This window comes from Callorhinchus milii, unplaced genomic scaffold (assembly GCF_018977255.1).
Source record: "Callorhinchus milii isolate IMCB2004 unplaced genomic scaffold, IMCB_Cmil_1.0 Scaffold2, whole genome shotgun sequence".
NCBI classification, from domain to species: domain Eukaryota; kingdom Metazoa; phylum Chordata; class Chondrichthyes; order Chimaeriformes; family Callorhinchidae; genus Callorhinchus; species Callorhinchus milii.
In genome coordinates, this window is record NW_024704743.1 from 93,546,188 (window position 1) to 93,565,098 (window position 18,911).

At 38.6% G+C, this 18,911-nt stretch overlaps 1 protein-coding gene across 1 annotated transcript; it reads left to right on the top strand.

Moving 5' to 3' along the window:
- The first annotated feature begins 7,441 nt into the window (after positions 1–7,441).
- LOC103175372 lies at positions 7,442–15,850 on the top strand. Its single transcript, XM_042331663.1, has 7 exons — positions 7,442–7,547; positions 7,928–7,998; positions 8,424–8,569; positions 9,522–9,626; positions 11,636–11,780; positions 14,342–14,505; positions 15,676–15,850. Exons 1-7 carry the CDS (start codon positions 7,442–7,444, stop codon positions 15,848–15,850), a joined length of 912 nt encoding a protein of 303 aa, XP_042187597.1.
- Positions 15,851–18,911: the final 3,061 nt, after the last annotated feature.

An 18,911-nucleotide genomic window follows, 5' to 3' on the forward strand; every position in this document is an offset into this window, starting at 1 on the left:
ATATGAACTGATCAGTAAGACAGCATGGTTTTGTTAAAGGTTTTGTGAACATATCTGACTAACCTAATAGAGTTATTTGACAGAACCACTGAGGTGATAGACAAAGGAGGATTGATGAATACAGTTTAATGGGTTTTCAGAAGGCATTTGATGCAAGTGTCACATATGAAAACACTGACTAAAATGAAGCTGAATTGAATTGGAGACAATCTGGAGACATGGATTGGAGATTTGTTTCGGATTCAAGAGGTAGAGAGTTAGGCTAATAGGAACTTTCTATGATTGGCATCTCCAGTGATAGGTGCTGGACCAAACTTTTCATTCTATATAAAACAAACTGGCTCTGGTAAAAGAAAGATGTATATTCCAAGTTTGATGATGACACAAAGCAAGGAGGGTCACAGATTGTGAAGAAGAAAATAAAAAATAGTAAAAGCACATAGATAGATTTACCTACAGGGATGAACAAGACTGATGAAGTTCAATGTAACAAAGTGTAAGGAAGTATACTTTGAACATAAGAATGATGGATGGAAATATATTGTAAATGGGAAAACACTAGGCACAGTAGACGAAAAAGGGGGAGTCTAATAGGCAGTAGTTGCATTAATTTAAGCTCCTTGGTCAACATGTATGGTCATTTTGGGGGTCAGCAACTAGAAAACCCACAAAATTATGCAGAAAAGGCTGACAACCCAAATATTATTATTATTACCCCATATTATTATTATTAGTATTATTATTTTATTATCATAAAATCCAAATCAATGGTCCATGAGACGATGACATTTTGTTCTCCATGTCAAAGGCCATGTCATTTCAACTGTGGTAATTTAGCTTGCTAACATTGTTGATCTCAATGGGATCTAATTTGTGAAAGACCAATTTTATTTGTGGGATTGTTGAACCAGGCCACCAGAGAAATACCCTTCTCTTTTCAAATATTAACATGGGATCTTTAATGTCCATCTGAACAAGCAGATGGGGCCTCAGATTTTTGTCTCATGCAAAGGATACTATCTTCGACAATGCAACACACCCCCAGCACTATACTGGAGTGTCAATTTAGACTATATGAGATCCAAGTTCCGAAGTGGGGCTTGAAACTAGTACCTTCTGACTCAGAGGTAAGAGTGTTACTAACTGAGCCAAGCTGACACACATGTCACATGTTGCGCACTATACTCCGGTGCCACCTTGCACATCATCAAGACTTGGCATATAAACTATATTTGCAGGTCAACGAGGATTCGATCTGATAGATGGGAGAGGCAGAGGTCACTGATTGTTACTCTAGTGCACCAATCAAAATAATGCCATCATCAGTGAGACATAGTAAGAAGGACAAGCTGATCCTGTGTAGGGGAGAGAAAAGCACTGGCAACATGAGGGGAGAGTGAAGGGTTGGCACTTTGTGAAGAATGAGATTATAAGGATCAATTGAGACACACAATTATGGGGATGGGGAGAAATAAAAGTTTAGATGGTGTGTATACAAACATCTTATTGTTAACCATAGTGGATGCCAATTCGATTCACTGTCCACTGGCAGCATATTTTTGCTTTGAGTTGTCCTCCCAGCCTTGAAAGTCGTTATGTAAATGTAAATGTAAATTAGATTTGTATTGTTTAATGGAATTATGAAGTTTACTGTAACCTGAAACTGGCTTGGTGTCAACACAGGATTATTAATATTTACAGCAGCTGCTGACAATAATTCTTCATTGCTCCGCTCAGAGAAGGATAGCGTGGTCAATAGCTTCAAAGGCGACAGAGAGATCAAGGTGAACAAGGAGGCAGAGAGAGCCCTGGCAGCAGATTGTTGTTAATGATTTTGATCAGGGGAGGCTTGGTACTGTGGACTGGGTGGAAACCGAAAACCTGTATAATTGTTCAAAGTAATTATGGTGCTATTTCTCCTGAGTTTTAAAATCTGTTGTTTCAGTCAATTCAGGTTTCTGCCACAGCTACCTTCACAGTTCTAGTCAATAGGACAAACATCATGTTGAGATCAAACTTTCTTTAGTTCTTGAAAACAACCATCTTGTGCCATCTTGTGGTATGATCTGAACTTTATGAAAGTTGTACAATCATCTGTTACTACAACAACTTATAATCCACGACTGTTTGTGGGACACTGCTGTGCGCAGTTGGCTGTAACATTTCACCCACAAAATATATAGCCGACTCACTTTGATTATTATTTATATGGAGGCAAATGGCAATGTATGAAAATTAGAAAAAATAATCAAACATAAACATCTTTTGAAAAGATGAATTGACACTATTTGCATGTGTGCTGTTTAATTACTGGTATGTTGCACAAATTGTTTTCTGTGTCTGTATTAATTTTGCCAGTGCAGAACTGTGCCCAGCACCTCAAGTGTCTATCTGTGAAAACAAAGTATGGATTCTCCAGTTTTACTTCACAGTACAATTCCTAAATTACAGCAACCAACAAATCTAGCACAAAGGATGCTTTGTGTACATCAACTCAATGTACTTTTACAGTGCATTAAACAGCAATTTTGTAAGGCAAACAATATTTTTATTGTGAAAATAAATCGCTCACAAGTGTAAATGCAGAATACTTTGTGTAGTAAACTGTGCTGCCCACTGAATTTCCAAGTAGAACACAACGGCACTTCATTGAGTAAAAGAAACTTACTGTTAACCGAATTGTGGCTTGACTGTTTGCTTTTATAATAGGCAATGTTGAAATTATTCCCATCTCTCCTTTTCAAAGTATTTCCCAACAGTCACGCAAGTTTATCAATTAGGGCTCTTCTGAACCATTAATGGTAAAGAAGGTCAAATGGTTTAACATCTTAAGATATAAATTTTGAATTTTTTTGAATGGCTTTCTTAATACTTAATCCAAGCCATGCAAATTGGACGCCCAGCAACTCAGACAGTAACAGGGGAATACCACTCCAATTCTGTCAACTTCCAGATGGGAATTCTAATAAGATTCCTTTTTGGAAATCGTGTTACAGCATACCTCAAATTAGACCCCCTTGTACCACAAATGCACACAATACCATAGAAGAGGATTTGAATAGCACTTTAGCACACAGTGAGTGCTTTCTGTCTGGTGCAGCTGTTGTGCATACTGTATCTATCAGCTAGTTTGCAGTACTTCAAGATACTGTTGATAACAAACCAGTGAGCCTCTGTGTCAGTAGGACTCATAAGAGATGGCTAGGATTCTACACCACATAAACCCTTACACCCCATAAACCCTTCAACATTAACATATATAGGGACGATTAGAAGATTCAGTCTATATTTCAACAGGGATAGTCAGATGGTCATAAGAACCTACATTCTTTCATCTGATGGGTTAAAATTTAAGTCATTATAGAATTAATTTCCATATAATATAAATATGTATTAGAAAAATTCCTTTCGCTCAACCAATGGCTCTTGCCCATCTCTCATATGGCTGCAAGTTCTCACTGCCTGTCAGTCCACAGTATCTGCCTTCTCATGGGCCTGTGGGGGTAGGGCTATTGAACCAGCACTATCCCATTTCTGACACCAATGTAGTGCAAACACTGAGCCAAGCAGATGGAACATATATAGAGTCTCAACTATAATACAGGTTTAATCTCTCAGAGTCTCTCAACTTCTGTTGCTTTCTAACCTACACAACGACATGAATGTTGGTTACTGAGATGGTGTTGGTTTAATTTGATTAAGCTGACAATTCAGGATCTACGTCAGGGTTAGATGCAATCTGACAAGATGATGGACTAGTTTCATTACTCCAGTCCATACTCCCTTGGTTGGTTTTTGAACCTGGAAAAGGAAAAGCAGTCCAACAATTACTGCAACCTGTCACAACTTCAGCCCAATGTGCCTTATCTATCTTGCAGGAATAAAAATGCTGCAAGCAGAGGAATGAGCATCAACATTACAAATGAGCAGTGCTCTTTGTATATTTGTCACAATAAAAAATGAGAAAATTATTTGTTTTGCAAAATCTGATCAGTAGTAGTACCATAAAGTTTACTCATAGAACCACAAATAGTAGGGCACTGAGTATAATTGTGACAATATCTTATATACTATTGATGCTGTTAGATAATAATAAAAATAATCCTTGCATTTGATGTAACATCCTTCGCATCCGGAGGATATCTCAAAATACTTCATAAGATTTTGCTGTAAACTCTGAACCTCCAAGACTCTACCAGGTGTGAAGGGCGCTATATAAATACAAGTTGTTGTTGTGTAATTTGTAGGCAAATATGACACATAACTTGCACACAACAATGTTTTACGAATAGCCATGAAGTGAATGATCAATTCTACCTGTGAATTGTTAGCAAGAGCACCAGGAGAAGCTCCCTTCTCTTTTCGAAAAGTGTCATGGGATCTTTACCGTCTGACTGAACAGGTAAACGGGACCTTGATTTAAAGTTTCATCATAAAGATGGCACCTCCAAAAATGCAACATGCCTCCAGTATGGCATTGGAGTATATTCATTCAAAATCCCCACGTGGGTCTTGAATATGCAATCTTCTGACTTTGACGCTATAAAGTGAGGATATTCTAATTTGATCAGTGGGGATGTTTTCTATTAGGAGTACTACTGGAGTCTAAATCATGGAATTTCCCAAATTGGACTTTAATTCTATCAGTGACTGGATTTGAAGGTTTTGATTCAAGTCCCGTGCCAGGCCCTTACGTTTAAAGTCTAGGCTGACTCTCACTGCAGTGCTGCATTGTCAAAGGTGCTGTCCTTCAGATGAGACATTTAAAGTAAGGTTGTGGTTACTTGTTCAGCTGATTATTAAAGATCCTATGACACTTCTTGAAAACAGAAGAGTTTTTCTTGGGGTCCTAATCAAACAATCTCCCAGATAAACAAATTATTTTGTCTGCTTGTTGAACCATACTGTGCTTGTTTTACCTACAAAATGCACAGTCAATAACGTAATAATATTGGTGAGATTTTAGACATTTTAACTTTATACTGTACTGTTTCTCACTGTAACACCTTTGTATATTAAATGCAAAATTTTTTACTGTTACACTGGGTAAATTACACCGTGGAGTCCTGTAGCTCAATGGTTAGAGCACTCACTTTGCAAGTGAGAGACCTGAGTTCAATTCCAGGCATGTCAGGGCGAAACCTTGGGCAAGTTTCCTTACTCCACACACCTCATAATAATCCCTCCAAAAACCAAAAACAATAATAAAAATTGGTCATTTTCAATATACGACTGTTTGTGGGACATTGCTGTGCGCAATTGGCTGCCGCGTTCGCCCACAAATATACAGTCAATTCACTTTACAGTGTATTCTGTGAGCGCTTTGGACGTCCTCCCGACGTGAAAAGCGCTATATCAAATGCAAGGATTATTAAGGATTATTATTATTATTTCAAAATTCCTAAAGTACTGAACATGAATTATTCAGATTTAGTACAAAGCTAACCAGCAATCAAAAGTATAACCCAGTTTCACCCTTCATGCAGGTAACGTCTTGAAGCATTCAATAGCATTATGGCTTGATGCCAAGCCGGAAAGGGAGAGGTGGTGACCAAAGGCACAGTCGAAGAGCAAAGTCTTCAGGTTTATTTTAAGACGGGCAAAAATGGGACAGGATGGAGGGAATTAGGCAAGGAGTTCCAGAGATTCAAGGCATCAGGAGAGTCCATCTCCGCACATCCAATAATTTCTATCCAGTGCTTCAGAATTTCTAACTTGAAACCATGTGTCAGATCTCAATTTAAATATTGGATTAATATGATTTTGAGTTGTAGAAATGCTCTTGTGTGAATGAATGTATACATGTGCTCTGATAATGAATGAAGTTTATTGTGTTCCTGAGAACAATGTGAGTGCTGTGGTGATGTTCTCAGTGGTAAGTTGTGTGTGGGTGGTGACAAGCTAACTTTGTGAGTTTGTGTAAAATGATGAGATCCTGTAGTGGGAAAGGATGAATCAAGCAAGTTGTGTAATAAGCGAATCCGGGACCACGCTCAGTGTCGGCTTGTGTAACTCATTGGGTAGGCGGATCCTCCTGTCTGTTATGAAACATGTTCAGTTCTTTATGTAAGATCAGCGGTTGTGTAACATGGTCAATGTCACCCATGGTCCACTTCCCGGCTGATTAAAGTGACAATCGATTGCCCTAAACAGCTGTAACTCTCAGTGTCCCAGTGAAGTGCTGCTCTTTATTGCCTTACAGCCTGCAAACCTGTTGATACTCGGGGTGAGTTGCCAAACTTCTGCGCATTTTCTTTCCAATGAGGAAAGTTAAGATATAAATGGGTTTCTGCAATTTACCTGTTCAGTTCATTTTAGTGGCAATCAGAAAATTGGTTTGGATCGTCATTCATTCGTTCCTTAATGCTGCAATCCTCTTGAATCTAGGGCTTCTTTCTGTTTGGCAATTTTTTCCAGAGTTTCCTCCTCATTGGAGTATTTTTATTCCCTTTTCGGTTCCCCTTTCACTCCCTATGTAGCTGGCTGAGTGATGCTCACATGTCAGAGTTCATTCTGTTACTAATCCCACACCTGTTGCTGGATTCAAGAGTTTCAAGAGATCTCCAGACCTTGCTGTGTTACCTGATTTTCATTCCATTCTCCACTACCCACCCTCTCCCCAAAAAAGGTATTTCCATTCTTGATATGGCTTTGTCTGGAATTGAGGGAGGCAGGACTTGGAACCAGAAGCTTCTGATACCAATGTAAAGCCCCAAATTAAATAATAATAATAATCTTATATTTGATTTTGTGCCTTTCATATCTGGAGTATGTGTCAAAGTGCTTCACTGGATTTATTGTAAAGTGTAGTGACTGTATTTTGTAGGCAAATGTGCAACGAATTTGCACACAATAATGTCCCACAAATAGCCATGAAATGGATGTCCAATTGTATTTCGGAGATTGTTGGAAAGAACAATGGGAGAAATTCCCTTCTCTTTTCAAATAGTGTTATGGGATCCTTATCGTTCATCTGAAAATACAGACGGGACCACAGTTTAATATCTCATCTGAATGACAGCGCTTCCAAAAATGCTAGCTGGATACCGAAGCAGGGTGGAGAGTGGGGTGGTGGGGGGGAAGAAAAAGAATAAGGGGAGGGAGTAAGTCAGAGGGATGGAGGCAGATAAGCTGAAAGCCTGTCTGCTGATGGTAGGACAGGTATATAGCATTAGTCATGAAGTTCTCGCAGTCCAGGGTTCACTGAGCAAAGGGAGAGGCCAGGCTGAAGGAGGTTGCAGAGGTAGGGTGGGGCGAGACCACAGAGGGGTTTGAACATGATGATGATCTTGAATACAATCCTCTGAAGGATGGGGAGCCAGTGGAGCCGAAACATAATTGCATAAAACAGAGTGATTAAATAACACAGTATTGTTTTGTAAATTGCTTATATGTTCACACTTAGAAGAGTAAAAATAAAACCTTTGCTTAGGATTCCAGAATGGCCAAGTGCAACCCATGGAAGGTTGTCCTGCTGGTAGTTGCCGTGGTTGTCTATATCACCATGTCAGCTTTCAATGCTCTGGCAGGAACTGGGCCTTCAATGGGTAAGTAGAACTGACAGCATAGAAAAGTTGAGAAAGTGCAAAAGGGAATTACTGCACTCCTCAAACCTGTTCTCGCTATTTCAAACATGTCAACAGCCTGTTAAAACAGCATGTGAAGGCCAAAAGTAAAGCAATGCTGCAAGTGAGATATCTGAATGATCCAATATTGCAGAACATTTTTTGTAACATTGCAATATTTGTACAAAATCTCAATGTGCACAAAGGTTATGAGATTAAAATAGAGGAGTTCGGAAACTATTTGTTTTAATGTAACGAGTTTTGATCAAAAAAACTTTAAGTGTCTGAATAAGTGATTATAGTGTTTCAGTAATTCTGTGTTATTGCTCCTTCAATAATTTGTTTGAATCTGTAGTTTTTAGAAATTACTTATTTTACTCCACCATTGGACCAGGTTAAGGGAACTAAGCTAGATCACAATCGGGGGCCCTTTGTACAGCACACACAAAATATGCAACATTACCTTTTTGTAGATGACAGACACATGTTGATATCTAATATGAAGTTTTTCTTTAATATATTTAAAAGTACTTGTAAATTAACATAAGAAGACATTTTAAAAGCATGTAAAGTTGCAAATTGTGGTAAGGATAAGAATGGATTTGGGACCCACTTAGCTGGTTTTACAACTGATTTCAACTGACATCCTTGCCAAAAGAGGTGATGCTTAACTTCTACAAATCATTAGTTAGAACACAGTTTTGGTCACATGGTTTGATTGCAAGGTTTGGCCACATTTGATCTTCAACTTTGATGCATCATGCAAGATGTTTGGTTGAAACTTAGTCCAATCCCATGAATATTTATCCAACAGTATTGGAAATTTCAATCACACAATATTACTTTTTTACTCTCCAGGTCTCTTTGTGCAGTCTGTTAAAAAATGTATCTGACAAATACAGAACTGACTTCACCCCAGCAGGCTGGACATTCGGTATCTGGGGAGTCATTTACCTATGGCAAGCATTATGGATAATCTATTCATTGACTGGATTATGCAGAAGGTAATTCCACAAATAACAGACATAACCAACAGAAGGTTATAGGTTCAAGACCCAATATTAAGACTCTGGGGGCATTGTATAGGCCAGTGGTGACCAACCTTTTTGATCAGCCAACCAAATAAATTTTTCTTGAATGAATATTTCTTCATTTATGGCTCACCATAAATATAGCTCCTCAGTAGCTACTGGAAACAAAATATTGATTTAACACAGACTAAGTAAATTATTGATTTTACCTCGACAAGCGGCTGTTCAGTGGGCCACTTCTTGACACACTGTGGGACACGTTCTTAATTTACAATGTGAAAAAACAAGAAGGTATAACAGAATCAATAATAACAATAATAATATTCCTTGCATTAATATTGGACCTATATTATTAACAAGTCTATAATATTTCACAGTTGATTGATGTCAAGAGTAGAGACTGTTTCTTTTAGGCAAGGGTTTAAAAAAAATGGTGAAATAAAGTACTTAATGGAGTGGATTATGTGTAATTGTGATTATTGACTTCATGTGTAAATCCTTTCACAACAAAGTATGTAGATTTTTGTATCACAGGAGAATGTAGCAGGTGATTTATGGAACGGAAGCATCAAAGAAGGTCTCCATGAGGTCATGGAAATCCAAAATAAGATTGTGTCTGAGCAGAGTTCTGGTAGATTGGAATGAAACACATTTGAGTGCATGCAGGATTCATTATTTGTAAATCCTTTTACAAATCATGCAAGTTACCCCATAGAATATAATGATGAGTAGATTGGAATGATAGTATTGATTCACTGGATAGAATAAGAAAGATGAGGTCAGGAGGTACCTGTTTCACTTTTATTTTGTTAGGCAGTTGATTTAATGGAATTTCTCTTCTTAAAATATGATTTTTTTATGTGCTAAAGTTTAGAGTACCATTCAATGGTAATGTTGGGTTTCTTTTTAATATTTATTCACACAGGAAAGCCCAGGCATGGATACATTCAGTAGTGCCCTATCCATTTTTCATCATATGGATTATAAACAACCTTTTCAACATAGGTTGGATTTTCCTTTGGGATAGAGAGTAAGAAATAAACCATATTATTGAGCTGTGCCAGTAAAATTCATTCTCTTGAATGTTCTTGCAAAGGATCATGTAGCTTCCTTCATCTGTTGATAGTCTTGATAATGGTCTTTAACGGTTGTAACATAGGATGGTGATAACTTATGCAGCAAAGGAAAGTGTATTGATGGGATGGAAGTGTATTGAAAGGTCATTGATGGGATGGAAGCATGAGGTCTCAGAAATAAGGTTGTGCCTGAGCAGAGTTTTAATAGATTGGTGTGAAACAAGAAACTCAATAATTGTATTTCTAATGAAAATGTCTCCTTTTTCAAATGGTTGGAAAGCCACGGTATAACCCAATGAGAATGAAACACCATTGCTGGCCTGTATGGCATATCCTTCTAGAGTCAAATGCATGGGCACCTCTACCGCTGAGCACATGTATTCTGTTCTTTTCAGAGAACTATTCTGTCTTTCAGCAACAACAACAACAACAAAATTACATTTGTGTAGCACCTTGTACATCGGGAGGATGTCTCAAGATGCTAGACAGACAGAGTTTTCAGCAGTAATGTCATCTTGGTTGCTTTGCTCTTGATCTCTGGGAATAAATATGATTCAAGCAAATATTTTAGGGCAGATTTTAGATACACAGGAACATTTAATACTATCTAGCATAACTTTTACAATAAAATGTCCAAACATTGTATATAAACACTAAACCTGTTCAGAAGCAGTTGAGCAAAACTAAAAAGATGAAAATTTAGCTCTCTATTTCTTACATGTTCACCAATATGCTGATAACAGACGTGGCTGACAGATACACTCTTTAGTCAATTTGTTAGCGTAGTGTTTGGCAACACTAATACCAGTGAGGATTCTCATTGAGTAGGTTTTGAGGAACCTCACCTCAACTGTAGCGAGAAGACAGGACAACCACTTTGGTATATGTTGTCGTGATAGGGCAGAGGGTGGCTGGAGCTCGGAGAAGGAAGCAGCTCAGGTTAAAAAACTGATAACTCACTGTGGGTCTTAGATTATAGAAGAATTAGAGGTGATCTTATAAATACCTGTAAGATTCTTAAGGGTCTTGACAGGGTTGATATTGTAAAACTGTTTCTCCTAGTTGGAGAATCTAAAACTAGGGGTCGTAGTCTGAGGATTAAAAGTCAGCCTTTTAGAACTGAGTTGAGAAAACATTTCTTCACTCAGAGGGTAGTGAATTTGTGGAATTCTCTACTCCAGAAGGCTCTGGATGCTCAATCTTTGAACATATTCAAGACTGATATCGATAGATTTTTAAAAACTAAAGGGATTAAGGGATATGGGGATAGGGCGGATAAATGGAATTAGGTTAGAAGATCAGCCATGATCTTATTAAATAGCAGGGGAGGCTCAAGGGGCCGAATGGCCTATTCCTGCTCCTATTTCTTATGTTCTTATGCTCTTATAATGAGTAGTTTGGTGAACATGTGGAATGTTGCTTTGTAGGACTAAGCCGATTTTTCTGTCAGACTGGCTCAGTTGGTAGCACTCTTGCTTCTGAGACAGATGTTTGTGGGTTCAAGCCCCACATTGGGATTTTGAATTATCTAAGCTGACACTACAATACAGCGAAGTGTTGTTTTGTTGAAGGTGCGATGGTTTGGATAAGACGTTAAACCAAGATCCCATTTGTTTGCTCAGGTGGATGTCAAAAATCCCATTGCAACAGTTTTAAAAGTGAAGGGAGTTTCTCCCGGTGTCTTGGCCACCAGATAAAATCAGTCATTCATGTCATGGCTGTGGGATATTGCTCTGTGCTTAGTGTCTTGTCAGCGAAAAGAGCTTTTGATGTCTGCAATGCCACGTGAAGGGAAACTACGATAGGCTACCACTTTCCTGAAGTCTTTTCAACCTCAGCCTGTGGTGGTAGCTAGTAGGATAAGCAAATATTAGCTTATTATGGCTTCAGTCTCCCACCGTGTAACATCCTTATCAGCTATTGTTTGCTTCCATTGTTTTATTCAAACTCTCCTTTATTTCAGGTATTTGATCACAGCTCTTGTTTTCCTGGCCTTGATAGCTTTTACAAACTACACTGCTCTCTTCTTTTCCTATTATGCTCTGAACAAACAGGGACCTTGGTTACAAAAGCATAGCAAGGTCGATCTGTGGCTTGTCAGAATATTGGCAGGTGTTTAAGGAAGGTTGACAATCGCTCCCTTCAGAGTTTTTAATAAACAAGTGGGGAGAACTTCCATTCGCATCTAGATTTACGCTATTCACTGCATTTAGAATTTGATAAAGACAGTGTTTAATTTTGAAGCTGTTTTTCCTGTAAGTTCCTTTTAGTTAGCACAAAAAAGTCTTCAGAGTTAAAACTGAATTCAACAATCTGAAAATTCTGCACTTTCTGAAATGTTATGTTAATGGAACAACAACAACAAGATTCCATTTATAGAGCGCCTTTCACATCGGGAGGACGTCCCAAGGCGCTGGACAGTTGGGTCGGGACCCGAGCAGGGGGGAAATGGTCAGGGTGAGGGGAGGGAAGGGAGGGAGCGAGGAGGGGGTAGAGAGTCGAGAGGGGAGCTGAAGGCACAGTCAAAGAGAAAGGTCTTGAGACCAGCCTTGAAGGAGGAAAGGGAGGAGGCGGCGAAGGCACTGGGGTTGGAGTTCCAGAGCCTCGGGGCTGAGAGGCTGAAGGCCCGACCACCGATAGTAGGGCGGTTGGGGCGGGGGATGTGGAGCAGACCGGAGCCAGAGGAACGGAGGGTACAGGCAGGTAGGTAGGGGGATAGTTGGTCGGAGAGGTAGGAGGGAGCAAGGCCGTGAATGGCCTTGTAAGTGAGGGTGAGGATCTTGAATTCGATCCTCTGGGGGATGGGGAGCCAGTGGAGGCGAGCGAGGGTGGGAGTGATGTGGCACGAAGCCTGGTGCGGGACAGTACACGAGAGGTGCCGGGAAGGCCGGCGAGGAGAGAGTTCCCATAGTCCAGCCTTGAGGTGATAAAGGCGTGGACCAGAGTTTCAGCAGCGTGAGGGGTGAGATAGTGCCGTAGTCTGGCGATATTCCGGAGGTGATGGAAGGCTGTGCCAGTTGTGGCACGGATATGAGGGAGAAAGGACAGCTCAGGGTCGAACAAATCTAGACTCAGGTGGAATTATACCACAAAGATGTTTAATTGGTGTATTCTATCCACAGGGAATTTATATTTATCCTCTTCATAGAACTGTAGAAATTTAGTAACTCACTAGTGAGTTTAAATTGGTGGCTCAGGAAAACTGTACTCTATTTATGCCCTGACATTTGTTTTGATGAACTTTATATGTGAAGATGAATGTTAGAAGGTTTCCCTCTAACTTTCCTCTCACCCTATTGGTAGCCATTAAGGATGTTAAACCATTGCATAACTGTAAAATTTTGGCAATGTAGGGTGTTGACTTCACGTGTACAATTTCACTTAACTATGATGAAGTGTTTTATAATTAGATTTTATAATTGTTTTATAATTATAATTTAATTAGATTGTAATTAAAAAGTTTAAGCAGCTCTTCACATTTCCTGGAACAAGCACCTACCTGCATTCCCCCATGAGTGTGACTGCAGAGACCTGGCAGAATGCCAACAGTGGACTTTTGTATATCAAAGCTCACCTTTCAGTGGTGATTTCAATGGAAAACAGTAAATCACATTGTAAGTGCTGCTGGCTAGATACCAAGGTTGGACTAATTATACCCCCATTGAATTGGAATGGGGGAGCTGAACATCAACAATAATTTGTGTTTATATAATGCCCCTCCACATAGGAATTTTTTTTATTTTGGGGGGGTCAGCCAGGTGTCTGACCCATCACCATGCTTACGAGTATCCAGACCAAGGAAAGATACACATTGAGACCCCACAGGTTGATAGGTTGTTGGAATGGAATGCGCCCTCTCTCTCCCTGATGATTCACATACGGTAGTGAGTTCTCGGTTCACAATGACTGTCATGCATGCCCAGCAATGGCAAGGGTGGGGGGCAGGGGGAGGGAAAGTGACCAGAGGCGTGGTTGGAGAGGTAGGTTTTAAAGTGGGATTTCAAGACATTTATGTCATCTTGGTGAGCTTTTAATACAATATGTACATTTTATCCAGTTGAAATCACCTTTGGTATTCTGGTGATGTGATAATTAGGGAGGGATAAGTAACTCTCTCAGATTTGACATGACTTCTAAACCAGGAAATCCTTTAAGAAATCCTGATTAATTTATACTGCAATGAGTATGGCTTGTTTCAAAACAGAAAACACTGGTTACCCTAAAAATAAGCTTCATGTTGTGATATTAGTCTGCTTCTTTACCTAACACGCATTATGCTGTCTTACTTCAGTGAAAATTCCATGAAGCCAAACTGAGCACGGTGGCTTCATCCCTTGTTGACATTTCTTTGAAAATGCTCTTTATATTCTGGGCTGGTGGCTTTTGTTTTCAGCTACATATAAATAAGACTTGGTAAGACAGTGAAAAACTCGCTGGCCTCCTCATCAGTAGACCTCTCAAACTATCGAACCTTAAAAGTTAAGAAGTATTTGCCATGTTAAAGTGGAATTATTAAAGAATTGAATAGGTGATCTTCAATCATTAACAAATTTATGAATTTTATGGAGATAATATTTATAATCTGAATTAAAAAGAAATATTGTGTAAAATTTGGTTTTAATGTTATAGAAAAAAACATTATTGCTGTGAGGTTTTGTGTTTATTACAGGTACAGAATGGAATTGTAGTTTATGCAACATGGCCAACCATAGCAACATTACTTAACTTTGCAATTGAACTGACGTATAGTGCCAATGTTGATATTTACACATCTGGCACAGTCGCCTTGTCCATCCTTGCTTTTCAAGTGGTTTTGTGGTATGTACTGGTCCTGTGTTTTAAAACTAGCACCATACTTGTTAATAATAGAAATTTATACTTATACATCTAGTTATAAATAGAGTGAAATATTTTGAGTGATCTGCTGCATTAAATGTTGACGTGCCTTTGCCATCAATACTTATGGATACTTGTGGAGTCCTGTAGCTCAGTGGTTAGAGCACTCGCTTTGCAAGCGAGAGACCTGAGTTCAATTCCAGGCAGGGCGAAACCTTGGGCAAGTTTCCTTTCTCCACACGCCTAATAATAATCCCTCAAAAAAAAAACAATAATAAATTGGTCATTTTCAATCTACGACTGTTTGTGGGACATTGCTGTGCGCAATTGGCTGCCGCGTTCGCCCACAAATATACAGTCAATTCACTTTACAGTGTGTTCTGTGAAGTGCTTTGGGACGTCCTCCCGACGTGAAAAGCGCTATATCAAATGCAAGGATTATTATTATTATTATTATTATTATTATTATGCTTAACTTAGAATAAGGGTAATGAAATTATGTTAATACCATCATCATAACTTACCAATGACATTAGAAAATGGATTCATGGAACCAATTCATTCCGATAGACATTGTACAACTCACACGCTATAGATATTTGACAATTTATTTAATATCTTCAGTCTTTCAGGAAGAAGACATTTGCATATAATTAATAAAATGTTCCTTTATAGGAGTTCAAATATCACAACAAACTTGGAAAATAGGCTTCATCTCCTAGCTGGTATTGAATTGAATCTATATTTACAAAATGAAAGAGAGCTTCAAAGCTCTGTTATTTGAAATGAAGCCTAGTTAATTGGCTTTGTTAATTATACATCTCACTGTAAAATGATGATATCCTTAATTCAGTTTCCAGTTAACTCTTTTTGATGTTAAATGACACGAGGCAGGTGGCCTTTATTTGATGGTTTGTAGAAACAGTGGGGTGTATTTTATGTTGATTGCTAAAAATAGCAATCTTTCATTCTGACTTTAAAATGGAAACACAGCTCATAGCACAATTTTTAGTGATGATCATTAAATAAGCCCAAAGTGTTTCTGAAGGTTTAGCTGGTCTGTTCAATTACTGATTTCACTTTTAATGGGACCTTACTAGTATATTATAGCGTACAAGCACAAATGAAATCATGAGTAACAATGACAGGATTTATTTTTGTCCCCAGATTCTGTTTGGAGAATTTTGTGCTGGACAAGTATGTGCACTATACACTTACAGTCTATCCAGTTGTCATAGTGGCATTGTCAGGATTTTTAAACAATAACTTCAACATCAATTCCCCAAGCAGGAACAACATTTATATTGGTGAGTATGGACAAGATTTTGAAGAAGAAGTATGAGATGTTGGAGGTTGGGGGGAGTGACTGTTATTCCTATTGGGAAAGTTATAGCATAATTCACAATTTGCAATCAATTCCTTGAATTATTGTTGCCCTGATCTACTAAAAGCCAGTTCAATCAGGGAGACCACTTTTAGGAGAATATCTATTAGACCTGGTACTCATTTTCTCAACCTAAAGGTTGTACGGCTGAATGAACCCACCAAGATTTGAAACTCAGAACATGCAGAACATCCCAACATAGTACTCCACTGGCTGAGCTACCCAGGATATCTACATTTCATGTTACTTTTTATGTATGATACAATCTTACCACCATGTTTTCCATTCCAATTAGTGAAAATAAGTTCCAATTGCAGCATTTCGGTGTTTCAGAGTTTTAATAAATAATGAATTCCGAGTCCAAAAGACTTCAGAATGACCTGCAGCAATTCCACTCTAATAAAATCTAATAACAATAATCAATAATCCTTAATTTAGTAATCTATTGCTGGATCAGATTTCTCACCATCAAGATTTCAACCATTTTAGAACTCTCTCCCCACCTTCAAAATTCATTTAATAAGTTATCTTTTTGTCCATGCCTTTGACCTCCTGTTTGACCGAGCCTTCGGCCGCCCTTCCTACCCTCCTTGCCCTCCACCCTCTCCAATCCCAACTCCCTGCTCAGGTCCAAATCCTTGACTGTCCAGTGCCTTGGGACATCCTCCCAACGTGAAAGGTGCAAAACAAGTGCAATTTTGTATTGTATTGTATCAGCACTCCCCTTCTTTTCTCCTTGCTCATGATCTCCATTGTCACTGTAAAACCATTCATTTTACGTGAAAGGTGTTATGAGTGCAAGTTGTTCACTTCAATACATCAGTTTTACTTTTGGTGCAAAAGAAAATACCTTTATTCATTAGACTGTCAACCCATTTCATCACTGCAACATAGTTCACTTATTGTACCCACAAAAATTGTAGAATAAAAGATTCCCACCAAGCTTCAGTCTGGTCCAGCACAGATTCAACTTAAGTTTGGTGCAATTCCTTCTAATTCACCCCCTCTTTTTCCAATAAATGACAAAGAGGCTATAAAAGATAATAATAATCCTTTCATTTGATATAGCGCCTTATCACATCTTCAAGACGTCTCAAAGTATTTCACGGAATATACTGTAAAGTGAATTGACTATATTTTTTGTGGGCGTAATGCGGCCGCCAATTGCATACAGCAGTGTCCCACAAACAGTTGTAGATTGAGTGACCAAATTTTTTTTAAAAGGGATTATTACCCTCGGAAAAGCGATCCACCAATCGACTAACAACTGGTTTACTACTACATAAACAGAGGCGTGTGGAGAAAGGAAACTTGCCCAACGTTTCGCCCTGCCCAGGAATCAAACCCAGGTCCTCTTGCTTGCAAGGCAAGTGCTCTAATTATCAAACTACAGGAATCCATATAGACAGAATGGGAAACAGAGGAGCTGAGTTTGTTATGGGAAGCCTGAGCCTTCTACCATTTGTCGTAGGACCTCGCAAATAGGTTGCGTATCCTATAGCACTAAGCCATACTAATGAGAAGGTTCTAAATTAGTCCCAGGTCTGTGCTGAATTAGCTGACATCAACTAGGCAGCAGCTTGGAGTGTTACAATTGCCCCTGCATGCTTTGTTTTAAATAGGAGAAAATCAAACAGGGGTTGAAATTTATGTTATGGTTAATGCCTTTTGATGTTATAACTGAATGTAAATTGTTGAAAGTTGCCTTACCCACCCAAACATTGTTATACCATCTTCCTGATCATTGTCATGGTGTAAAGCACACACACAAGATGGAAGACAAATTGAATGAACTGGGGTATTTCAGCTGCATGTAGTGGAAATGAGACCATTCCAGAGCAGAGCAAAGAACAAACATACCTTGAAATGCCACTACCGGTGAATGGCTGAAGCTAATGCTGTATTTTAGTGTGATCATTTTATATTGCATTCTTCATGCATCATTCTGAAAATGAAAAGTGTGCCCTTGTTTGAACTACTAATGAGGTTATTCTCTTTTATTTCCCAGCTGTACTGCTGCCATTTGCTTGTGTTACTCTTGCAGCACGGATCGCCCTAGTTATTTGAAGATATTTGGAGCGACCTCTCTATCAGGATGTGCACAATTTCAGAGCTACTGGAAAAGAGAGGCCAAATGATAGCTCTACTTAACACGAAGATGTAAAACTGAACCCCATGCTAAATGGTATAACAGCAGAGCTTTTTTAAATAGAAATTTAGATCAGCTAATGAATCCCTTATTATAACTCTAATGGAGGGATACTGAAATTCCTTTTAATGTACACTTTAAACGTTCAATATTGCCACATTTGTGCAGCTCCTGCTACATTACACTGTTGCTATTGTAATTTTCTCCAAACCATATGCCTCACTCACTTCATGCAGTGAAACGGTTCAGTAGATAAGAAACAAAATGTTGCCAATCGATTTGAGATTCAGAATGTTTCCACTTTTAATGTCAACAAAGCATCAGAAAACGTAAAATGTTTCTTGATCTCAAAACAGGAAGGAATTGATGGATACAGTAATGTTCACAAAGACTAGGTTTTATGTGAAAGGAATGAGTATGATCGGTTAATTGGCCTTTCTTATCCACGCTTTCTTCTGTTTGTGCACTCTTATTCCAAGCCTGGAGTTTATTAGCTGTTATCGATACCAGCTGATAAGCTAAGGAGTGATTATGTGAGCTGATAATTATGTGAGCAGTGGACAGCTCAATCTTTAGCTGGGATGTACAGATATTAGTAAAATGCAATTGGAAAGATTCTATGCTTTTTGATTTATTTACTGGTCTTGTGACTGTAAGGTTACATTGAGATTTAATTTATATGATCAAATTACCAAGATCAATAACTTTACCAATGATCAGAGAATCGCTGCACAAAAGTCTAACTTTAAAGTAAAAGTTTATTCATTTCACACACACTGCTCTGGATTATGATGTACAGGATAGTAATTCAAGTTTTCCGTGATTTTCAAACATCAGCAATGCAAACATCAGAATTCAAACCTTGACCGC